General features: G+C 50.1%; 1 protein-coding gene across 11 annotated transcripts in view; it reads right to left on the bottom strand.

Moving 5' to 3' along the window:
- Window positions 1-1,323: 1,323 nt before the first annotated feature.
- LOC105472700 (WSC domain containing 1) overlaps window positions 1,324-10,974 on the bottom strand; it is a 515,974-nt gene continuing 506,323 nt past the window's right edge. For all 11 annotated transcript variants that reach the window (XM_071082227.1, XM_071082226.1, XM_071082225.1 and 8 more), the window contains 2 exons: window positions 7,672-7,872; window positions 1,324-5,396 (listed from right to left, as the gene is read on the bottom strand). In XM_071082227.1, coding sequence (XP_070938328.1) covers window positions 5,044-5,396; window positions 7,672-7,872 — 554 coding nt within the window. In that variant the 3' untranslated portion in view covers window positions 1,324-5,043. The remainder of the gene's footprint in view (window positions 5,397-7,671; window positions 7,873-10,974) is intronic.

Below are 10,974 nucleotides of genomic sequence, written 5' to 3'. Positions count from 1 at the left end.
ATATTGTCTGTCATTTAAGCTGGATCTGCTCATATTTCCCAGGGCAGGCGCCTGGATGTCTGCAATATGTCTGCACATTTGGGCCCCTCCTGAGAACTTCCAGAAGTTCAAAATCTATCTTCAGTCACAAAAGGGAGAACTGTGGACAAATATACTCACATAAATTTCCTGGGATCCTGGCCTTGTTCTACATATTGTATAGATTTTCATCCTGGCGTACTGTATAATAGACATTCCAAAGAGAGTATGAAGATGGGGAGCCACATATAACTCCCTCTGTTCCTCCGATTTCTGGCACACAGAGGGCTAAAGAGGGAAAGACAGAGGGGGGATCTCGCAGTGGCATCATTTACCTCTCCTCCAACAGCAGCAATTCAGCTCTGCCCCAAGCTTGCATGTCCCACTTTGCAAAATCAAAGCTATATAGTTAACTACACCTACCCTCCCTAGAAGAGAGTTTACTGTCTATAAGCTGTTACTCAAGCATGTCCCCTGAAGGGGCTAAAGAGGTCTAATCCCCAATCCAAGTAGTTTATCAAATAATTCCTTCCAATACCACATCATATACTCCATGAAAGAAGTTACAGTAACTACAAAAGGGCCATACACTGACAATCATTACAAATTGGAATCCCAATCCTCTCATTTTTCAAGCAGAGATAATAAATAATAACCACACCAAAGGGTTAAGCATTAAATGAGACAACTGATGGTCTGGACTGGGCATCTTAGAAATTATTGTCTATGGCTATATGGGTAACCTCACCATGTACCAACTGAAAAATGCTACTTGTGTTGGCTAAACACAGCTTTCTATTGAGAATTTTGCACTCAGCTCAAGTAGTTTATCAAATAATTCCTTCCAATACCACATCATATACTCCATGAAAGAAGTTACAGTAACTACAAAAGGGCCATACACTGACAATCATTACAAATTGGAATCCCAATCCTCTCATTTTTCAAGCAGAGATAATAAATAATAACCACACCAAAGGGTTAAGCATTAAATGAGACAACTGATGGTCTGGACTGGGCATCTTAGAAATTATTGCCTATGGCTATATGGGTAACCTCACCATGTACCAACTGAAAAATGCTACTTGTGTTGGCTAAACACAGCTTTCTATTGAGAATTTTGCACTCAGCTCAATTCCTGTGAAAAGTAACCTCCCAATCCTACAAGCTCAGGCTGGACTGAGTTTCAGGCTTTATCTACATCAGCCACAGAGACAGAGAATGTCAGAGCCCCAGGGCTTTTCAATCTAACTCATTTGCACCATGTTCTGAGTTATAAGTAACAGAAATTAAACTCAATACAACTTAAACAATAAACAGAATTTATTAGCTCATATAACAAAAAAAGTCCAGAGGTAAGGCCAACCTCAAGCAAGGCTTGATCCTGTACTTAAACAATTTCACCAAGGACTTGTTTCTTTCTGCCTCTCGACTCTCCCTTCTGTGGTGTCAGCTTCATGTGGCTCCTGGTCATGATCCCAAGGCCCAAGGTGGTCAACATAAAGACCCAGGAATACTACTACCTTTTTCACATTCAACAGGGGAATTAAAACAGCTTCTACCCAGCATTCCCAAAAGTCTTGAAATTCCCTCTGGCTTCATCGCCTTAACTCACAAGATCATACCAACCCAGTCACCATAGCTGGAAAGATGGAAGGTGTCATTGGCTTAGTCCAGGACATGTATTCCACCCCTGGAGAGGCTCTGGCAGATCATATGAATCCCCAAACAGAAATGGGGGGTTGCTGGGAAAGGAAATGGGGCAATGAATGTGGATGGAACCGGCAAGACCTACCACTTTCCCCAATTTATGAATGAAATTGAGACTGGAGATGGGAAAAGTCTTGTCCAAGATGGCAGATAAGAGCTGGGACTACAACCTGGCCCTTCAGTCTGACGACTCTATATTATTTCCACTCCACTTTACCCCCACCTTGTTCAGACCAACTCACCCAATATTGAGTGGTGATAAATAGGAGGTCAGATGAATCAATTTCTCCCTATAGTGAAAAGAACCCCTTTAGAGTCATCACATTTCAGATACCTCCAGTGGGTTTCCAAACAAGTCAGCAGAAAACAAACCTGTGTCCCAAGAATTCTTGCAGTGATAAGATCAACCTCGGCTCTTCTCCTCTCCTCTTGGGGACCCCTAAGAGCCAAGTGGCTATTGCTACTTTTAAGGGGAAAATGCATTCTGCTATGCAAACATTATCACATATTCATGCACTCAAAATCTAATTTTAGCTGCAAGAGACCTCATTATAAGATGTTCACATAATTAAGCAGCTTTCTTCCCAGGGTTTAGAAGCCTGTCTATTCTTCTCTCTCATTTATACATCACTGGGATTACCAGAATGTGTTTTAGTTTTTTAAAATTACATATTTTGATTTTCCAAATTGATCCACAACAGGAGATGAAATCCATAAAAATTACATGTTTTAACACAGGTTTGTGTAACTCTGCAGCCTTGCTATTAAAGTTGGCATCTGTAAACAGTCAGGGTTTCTCTGTTCTATTCTAACCGGTTCCTGATGCATTTGCCACACTTCTGCCCTACATACAGATCAGCTTTTATTCCTTGGCTGGTTGGGAGAGTGTCCTCTTTACCGAGAAGCTAAGCGCTGTAGATGAGACCTAACTTGGAGAAACACAAATGGACTTTCCTGCAAGCACAGACAGATCCCCGTTCCTGTTTCTGATGAGATCTCCTACGTAGGCAGACCTGGGATGAAGGCTGTGAGGACCACCGCCAGCTGACGGGGCCTCTGCTCTCCCTTGCTCATCCAACATCTGGGAGCACCTGCCAAGGGCCAGGTGCCTTGCCATATGGAGTGACTCAACGTAAACTGGATGAACCCTGACCCTATCATTCTTCTTGCCTGCACTCTTCACTAAGGTACACAGTCATCTACAAGGCCACAGGAGCAGGTGACACTCTACCTGGAGGGAGATGACATCTCTGGGCACCTGGCAGCAGTCAATGTACCAACCCAACTACCAGGAAAAACCTGGTGCTGTTGCTCTCCCCAGACCCCGGCTCCAGTCCCAGCCACTCCTCTCTCCACACTTTACCCTTCCCACCTCCATGGCTTCCCCGCTGCCACGCCTGCCATCGCTTTTGAGGACCTAGGTTTGCTCTGGGATGCAGGTCTGCCCTGGCTACCCCTCCCAAGGCAGTGCGGAAACTCCCAAGGGGTCTCAATTGCTCCGAATACTAGGGAGAAAGAGCCCCATCAGGGGCCTTCGCGGATTCGATGCTGAAGCTATCCTGAGCCAATAAACATTTTCAAAGACCTTGGTGTTTCCAGCTTTGAACTGAACTGAGTTGACACTATGGGAGGGTCAAGAACAGCTTTGCATCACTGTGGGTTTGGGGGAATCCCAGGAAGGATTTAGAGGCCACCAGGGGCACAGATGCCCAAACCCACCCACTGGCCAAACTGAAGGTTGGAGGAAGCTTCCATATGGGGAAGGGCATCTCTACTGGGCCCTCCACCCACTACCTGTGCTCACAGCGGGTGGCTCTAGGTTCCTCATCATCAGGCTAGGGAGCAGAAGGTCAGGACATCTCAATGTCCAGCTCTCCCAAATCCCTCACCCTGCCTTCTCCTCCCAATGCAGCTTCGCTCAGGCTGAGGGGAGGTCTCTCTGACAGCTGACCCAGAGCAGGACCATGGGGCCCAGCCAGGGTTATCCTAGGCCTGGAGAAGCCACTGAGGGGCTTCCTGAGTTCAGGCCCACCCACCTTCCCCATCTTCACAGGGGCCAGTGTGCAGCCGGATTGCCACAGTCCTCCCTGCATCTCAGCCACCTTGAGCGTTGCTCCCGGGTTGCACCCCTACCCTCCACACTTGAACCTCCTGGCCTCCACAGCCTCACTTGCGAGCCCAAGATGTGTAGCATACGTTGACCCCCATCCCAGGCTGGTAGGGCCTGACCTAGGGGTCAGACTGAGTACTAACTGGCTCTCATGACCCCAGTGTGGGTCCCCAGAGAAAACAGGGCCCCTATGGGTGCGGCACCAGTCCCAGTGATCTCCGAGACACAGCCCTTACAATCTCCCCGTGCCAACTCCCAAGACCCATCTAGTGGTGTACAGGTTCCCAGGGGTCCTGGGCTCCCCTGGAACTTCAGCTCCTGCCCTCTCCCCCATGCCCCCACGCTTACACCTTGCTTCTGGGGCATGACTTGAATCTCCAGCTTCCCTGGGGATAGTTGGAGGAAGAAGCCAGGCAAGGAGGCCCCACGCCTGGAGCATGGGGTAGTGGGGGTTGAAGGGGGTGGAGGGCAGGGCACAGACTTAATGTGGCTGGTCTTGAGGTCAGTGTCTGTATTGGCTTGGGCGGGGTGGGGGCCAGCCCAGCCACAGAGAAAAGAGAGGCAAGGCTGCAGAGTTTGTGGTGCCCGTAGTCACACCACACATACATTTATGGGATGTCAGGCACACGGCCAGGGCCGCACAGCCCAGCAGCAGCAGTCTTGGCGCCCACCTCCATCCCAGTGGTCCTCGCTGCTCAGAGCATAAATGCCCGCCCGGCCCAGCATCCCAGAGTCAAACACCCTAATGAGCAAGTCTACGCCGGGGCTAGACACGGGAAGCCCAGGGCCTCCTAGATCCCAGGGAGTGCATGTGTATCTGTGTGAGAGAGACAGCCCGCCAGCCTCCAGGAGCACTGGGCCTGGCACCTGTGTGTTACGTCTGTGCGTGGCTGCGCTTGTATCTGGGGGCGCCTGGCACACCCCACGTGGGTGGCTTCACTAAGACGGGGCTGTGAGCCTGGAGTGGTGTCTGAGTGTGTCTGAGGAGGTGTGGCTTGGTGGCCAGGTGGGTGTGTCCTTTTGTGTTTGCCTTGTGATGTGTGTCTGCTGTGTCCAGGTCTCCTTGTGCTGGAGGCAGCACCAGGGTGGGTCCCCCACCCACGGTTCGTCCCAGTGAGGCCACAGGCCTGAGCATCAGAGTGGGGTGCACAGCCCCGTGGTGAGATTGCATCACTCAGAGGGGGCGGCGGCGTGGGCCGGGCCTATCATCTGGGCACATACTCCCTGGGAAGCCCGGTCCAGTTGTGGTCACGCAAAGCCTTGTCCACCGTCCGGATGTAGCCATTGATCAAGTCTTTCATCTCCGGGGTGAAGGGCTCAGGGTCATGGGAGCGCCGGCCACGCCGCCAGAAGCTGCCCTCCTTGTTGTTCTCCACGCAGAGCAGCCGCTCCTCGCTCACAGACACGTTGAGGAAGGCCACCATCTCCCGCAGCGTGGGCACCAGGCTGCGCCGCAGCTCCTCGTAGTGCACCACCAGCAGCCGCTTCCCGTATTTGAGCCAGTCCAGGACGTGCGAGGACCACCACGAGGCATAGCTGTTGACGAAGTCCGGCCACTCTAGAGTGAGGGCAGGAGAGACGCAGAGTCAGGGGCTGGCCCTGCCAGGGCTGCCGGTACCCGGGAGGCTGCTCGGGAGAGGGAACTGGGCAGGGTTTTCCACTGTCTGCTGCCTAGAGTCAACCTGGCATTCTCCATGGAGGAGGACCCTTTGGTGGCCGAGCAGTGAGTCTGTGGTGGGCAGGGGCAGCTCTGGGCATCCTGGTGGGATGAGGACACTCTGCAGGCTCCATTTCCCATCCTAGGTCCTCCTATAAAGTTAAGTCAGCATGGTGCCTGATGAGCACGTATGTGTCTTGTGGTTTGATTGCCAGTTTGAACCTGTGAAACTGCCAGGCAGTAGGACATACAGTGAAGCCACAGGCGGGGGTGGCCTTGGACTTTTGCAGGTAATCTACTTCATGAGCTTTCTTTTCCAGAAAATTAAGAAATTAATTTTTGGGGAGGGGTGTGCAGGGTCCAAATATCAGAAATCATCTCAATAAAAAGTTTCCATAATTGGGCTATTAACACACCTCAAATGCTGTGTGAAGCGTTTGCTTTCTCTAATCTTCACAATGACCCTAGGAGACAGGGCCTATCCTTATTTTTAAGATGAGAAAACAGGCTCAGAAGACAAGGTAAGCAGCTTTCCCGGAGTTATACAGCTCATAAGAGGCAGAGGAGGCATCAGAGATCAGCCTGCCTGACTGTCAGGGGCTGTCTAGGTAGAGGATGATGGGGGACGGGGAAGACTAGAGGCCAGCAGAGGCCACCCACCGGTTGATCCAGTAACAAGCAGAAAGGAGTGCAAGCCTGCCTGGCCATGGGCCCCTGTGACTATCCCTCTCATCCCACCCTGCCTGGAGACTGCTTTGTTTCTGACCGACTTCATTTCTCATTACTTACCACCCAGACTCTATTTGTCACCACCCAAAGGCTCAGCTGTGCGTGTCTTGAGGGCAGAGATCCTGACCCCATTAGCCTGGGCTTCTGGTACCTTGCCCCATGCCTGGCACCCAGGAGGACTTCAGCAAGTGTGAGTCAGAGGACTGATTCCATGAATAAAGCTGCAGTGGGGAACAGGCCAATCTGACCCAGAATCAGACACTCTGGATGTTGGGGCACAAAAGGCTTGTATGCCCCCCAAATTCATGGAGTCCTAACCCACCATATCATGGTATTAGGGATGGGGGCTTTGGGAGGTGATTAGAGTCAGATGTGGTCATGAGGGTGGGGCCCTTGTGATGGAATTAGTGCCTTTATCAGAAGAGACACCAGAGAGCTTTTGGGGACATGTGAGGACACAGTGAGCAGCCGTCTCCAAGCCTGGAGACAGGCCCTTCCTGGGAATGGAATTAGCCAGCACTTGGATCTTGGACTTCCCAGCCTCTAAGACTGTGAGAAATAAATGTCTGTTGCTTAAGCACCACTCCCTTACCCCATTCCCCAGTTTTGTGGTGTTTTGTTACGGTAGCCAGAGCTAACTAAGACATTGGGTGTGAGTCCCAGCTCTGCTGCCCACCACCAAGACCAAGTCCCACAGCCGTGTTCTCTGGACTCATCTGGAATGTGGGCTGATGTGATTCCCCGACCAGACACTGTGAAGAGTCAGCGAGAGGCAGCTTAGGAGGGAATTAACATGCTGAGCTCTGACCAGAGACCAGGCAGGCACATCATCTCACTGCTCCCTGAATGCCCCACGAGGTGCAGGTCTCATTCTATAAAGGAGGAACCTGGTGCTGAACACAGAGGAAGGTGCAAAGCAGGGCCATATGCAGCCCATGTGCTCTTCTCCCAGCCCTGTATGAACTCCACTGCTCCTTGAATGCCCCATGAGGCACAGGTCTCATTTTATAAAGGAGAAACCTGGTGCCAAAGACACAGAAGGGTGCAAAGCAGGTCCATGTGCAGCCCACATGCTCTTCTCCCAGCCCCGCATGAGCTCCTGAGCAGAAGCAGAGATGCAAAGGGGTGCATATCACCCTACTATGCACTCATAGAGGTGGAGAAGATTCTTGGTAATCAAGCTGGCATCTAAGTAAAATGCCTTGACATATGGACCTCAGCAGGCATGGGGGGCAAGGGGAGGAGGTGAGCTTAAGAGCAGCACTAAGTCCCTAGCAGGATGGGGTTTGAGTGCCTACCTGTGTATACTGATCCTGCATCCTGCAGTGCCTGTGTATACTGATCCTGCATCCTGCAGTGCCTACCTGTGTATACTGATCCTGCATCCTGATGGGCATCCTGCCTGTACTGACAAGCCTCCCACCCCCACCACAAGGTCCCTGATTACCTTTGCTCTTCCAGTTGCGGTCAGCTGCATACCCCAGGTGCCCGGCACATTTCCTGTTGAATTCTGCCACCAGGGACCTGTATGGGTTCCGGATCAGCAGGATGGCTGAATCAAACATCTCAATCTCCCTCCTGCCACTCTCATGAGTTTTGACACAGATGGTGCGTCGGCTCCGCCAGTGGTCCTTTTCGCCCTTGAACCCTGCAGGGAAAAATGAGAGGGTCTCTGTGGAGGATGGTGTCCATGGAGCCCCCTACCACAGCAGCAGACAGGTTGGGGAAAGCCGGCATCAGGGGCATAAGAGAGGCCCCATGGAAGGCACAGAGGGCACTGAGAGGACCTATGAATGGTGACAGGAACAGCTTCCACAGGAGTGACCCTTTCCAAGGGGAAGTGACAACAGGAATTGTCTAACAGTGGGGAAAGATGGCATCTGCAACAGAAATGAGATGAGGTATTCCCTGAAGACCTCCAGGAGTCAGGAGGCAGAGGACCTGTCATTGCAGATGCACGCATATATTTTGGGCGTCTTCATAGAGATCATTTTACGCAAGCATCACAGACAACCTTTGATTGAACCATAGCTGCAAACATAGCTGAATGAACAGACTGAGGCACAGAGTGAGCAGAGGACTTGCCCAAGATCACACAGCACCATGAAAACAGCACCAGGGCTCTCTCCACAGGCCACTGTGTGTCCCTGTGAGGCCCCCAGCTTCCTCTCACCTTTCCACAGTCGGGGCAGGATCCTGACTTACAGGTTCAATGGCTGTGAGCAGGTGTAGATCCACCCTCTGACCTGATGCCGTGGTCCTATGACAGGGCCCAGCCTTGCCCCAGAGCAGGTCTGGTCAAAGCCTCATCCACAGTGCTTGAGCCTGGCCCTGAGGACCCAGGGCCCAGTTTCTATGAATGGAGACTTGTTCCCATTCATCAGCCTATCTGGGGCCCTCTCTTTCCTTGGTCCCTTACTATAGTCCTGGGCACTCAGAACCTGAATGACTACTGGCAGAGAAGGCCAGACTCCACCCATTCATCCAGAGTCACACATTTCTCAATGAAGGTTATTGTGTGTTCGCTGTGTTAGACTTTATTTCGGGGACAGAGGATTAAGCCTCAGACCTTGTCTTTAAGCTTATGTTCTAGTAGAGGAAATAGCCTAAGTGCAGGCTATAGGGGTTTATGGAAACAAAGAGCAGGGGTTCCAAATAGTGGGATGTTCTAGAAGTCTTCCTGGGAAGAGGTCTCCTGAAACTAGTCTCCTGGCCACACCCCACATAGCCCACGCACCCAGCTCTGAGACATGTTCCCTAAGTGCTCATGCGCTTCTCTTGGGCTCTTGGAAACAAAAGGAGTCCTACCACCTGCTCCTCTGCAGGAACGGCTGGAAGGCATTTGTATTGCAGTGAGCACTGAGGGATGCTTTGATGCCTGGAAAATGCAAGTCTCTTTTGAATCTGGAAGTCCGGGTTTACCCATTGAAGCTTCAAACTCATCTCTGCCATAGGCCAAACACCAGAAGGCCTCGCTTTGATTCATTCTGTCAAACAGCTGGAAAATGCTATGAAAGGAAGAGTCAAACTGGAATGAATAAACTTGAGATCTGGTCTTTAACAACCCTGAGACCCAGGGTGCCTTCCATACTGCCTCGGCCTCTTCCAACAACAGCTATTCTGCCTTGCAGCGCAGACCACATTCGACCTACCACAATAGATTTGGCGGTTGGGCATTGGTGATGCTCTGTGAATTGTGCGTGTGTGTGTGTGTGTGTGTTATCACTCTGTCAGTGCTCTGAGGCCACTGGCTACATCTAATGGTGCTGTAAGGCTCAAAGATGTGTGTGAGGTATCTCTAAAGCATTTCTGAGGCAGTGTCAACCCAACCTCTACAGCTGTCAATACCAGTCATTGGGCCACTTACTATATGGAGACCAAAACAGCCAGCTGCTTGAATAAGGTGAGGGTCTTGGAGATGAACAAGGTGGGTAACTGCAGCTTGGGCACAGTGGGTGAGTCCCAGGGGACTAAGCCAGAGTGGATGGGGCCATGTGCTCATGTGACCACTTCCTCCCTCACCTGAAGGCACCTGTAACACTCGAGGCTCCCGGGGACGATGAGGCTGGGTTATATGGACAATGATAGCTTTTTCTCAGAACCAAGATTGTTATGAGTGATTCCAGAAGCCAATGCCAAGCTCAGGAAGTTTCTGTTTCTCTAGGACGTCACTGACAGCATCAACTTTCCTAAACCAAACTCTGATTAAGAAATCCAGAGAAAATGGGCCGGGCATGGTGGCTCGCGCCTATAATCCCAGCACTTTAGGAGGGCAAGGCAGGCAGATCACTTGAGGTCAGGAATTTGAGACTAGCCTGGCCAACATGGTGAAACCCCCCGTCTCTACTAAAATACAAAAATTAGCTGGGCGCGGTGGTGGGTGCCTGCAGTTCTAGCTACTCAGGAGGCTGAGACAGGAGAACCACTTAAACCCGAGAGGCGGAGGTTGCAGCGAGTTGAGATCGTGCCACTGCACTCCATCCTGGGCGACAGAGTAAGAGTGAGACTCTATCTTAAAAAAAAAAAAAAAAAAAAAAAGGAAGAAAGAAAGCAAGAAAGAAACCCGGAGAAAATGTTGCAATGCTTGACAACAGAGAAATACATTTTAATAGATTTTGCCAAATTTTATGCCAATGGACTTGTCTGAGGTTTTTCATTCTTAAACAAAACACAGACTTCAGTCATTTAACTTAATTTCTCTTATTTCTACAAGGGAAAGATCACAAATCAAAACTCTTAAAAGATTTTTAGACTTTTTTATTACATTTTGATGAACTATTTCTTGCCTCAAAAAAGGAATGAGCAGATTAAATCAGTTTCACCCCTAATTATTGAGGGTTCTAAAAATTAAGGAAAATTCAAGAAATGTTTATAGAGAGAATATTCAAGCTGCTAGTCTTTCCCTTTGAATCCAGAATAGGCATGATCTCATGAAGTTCCACTCTAAATGGGGTCCTAGGACTGCCTTCATCAGGATCACCTGGGAGCTTGTTAGAAATAAAAATTCCTAGGCCCCACCTCAGACCACCTGAATCAGACTGTCAGGCGTGTGGGCCAGGAACCTAAGTTTTAAAAAGCCCTCCAGGTGATTCTTTTTTTTACTTAAAAATATTTTTATTAAAAAAGAATGAGTTCATGTCCTTTGCAAGGACATGGATGAAGCTGGGAGCCATCATTCTCAGCAAACTAACACAGGAACAGTAAACCAAACACCACATGTTCCCATTCACAAGTGGGAATTGAACAATGA

The sequence above is a fragment of the Macaca nemestrina genome, chromosome 17 (assembly GCF_043159975.1).
Source record: "Macaca nemestrina isolate mMacNem1 chromosome 17, mMacNem.hap1, whole genome shotgun sequence".
In the NCBI taxonomy this organism is placed as follows: Eukaryota; Metazoa; Chordata; class Mammalia; order Primates; family Cercopithecidae; genus Macaca; species Macaca nemestrina.
This window is presented reverse-complemented; position numbering and strand designations above follow the sequence as displayed.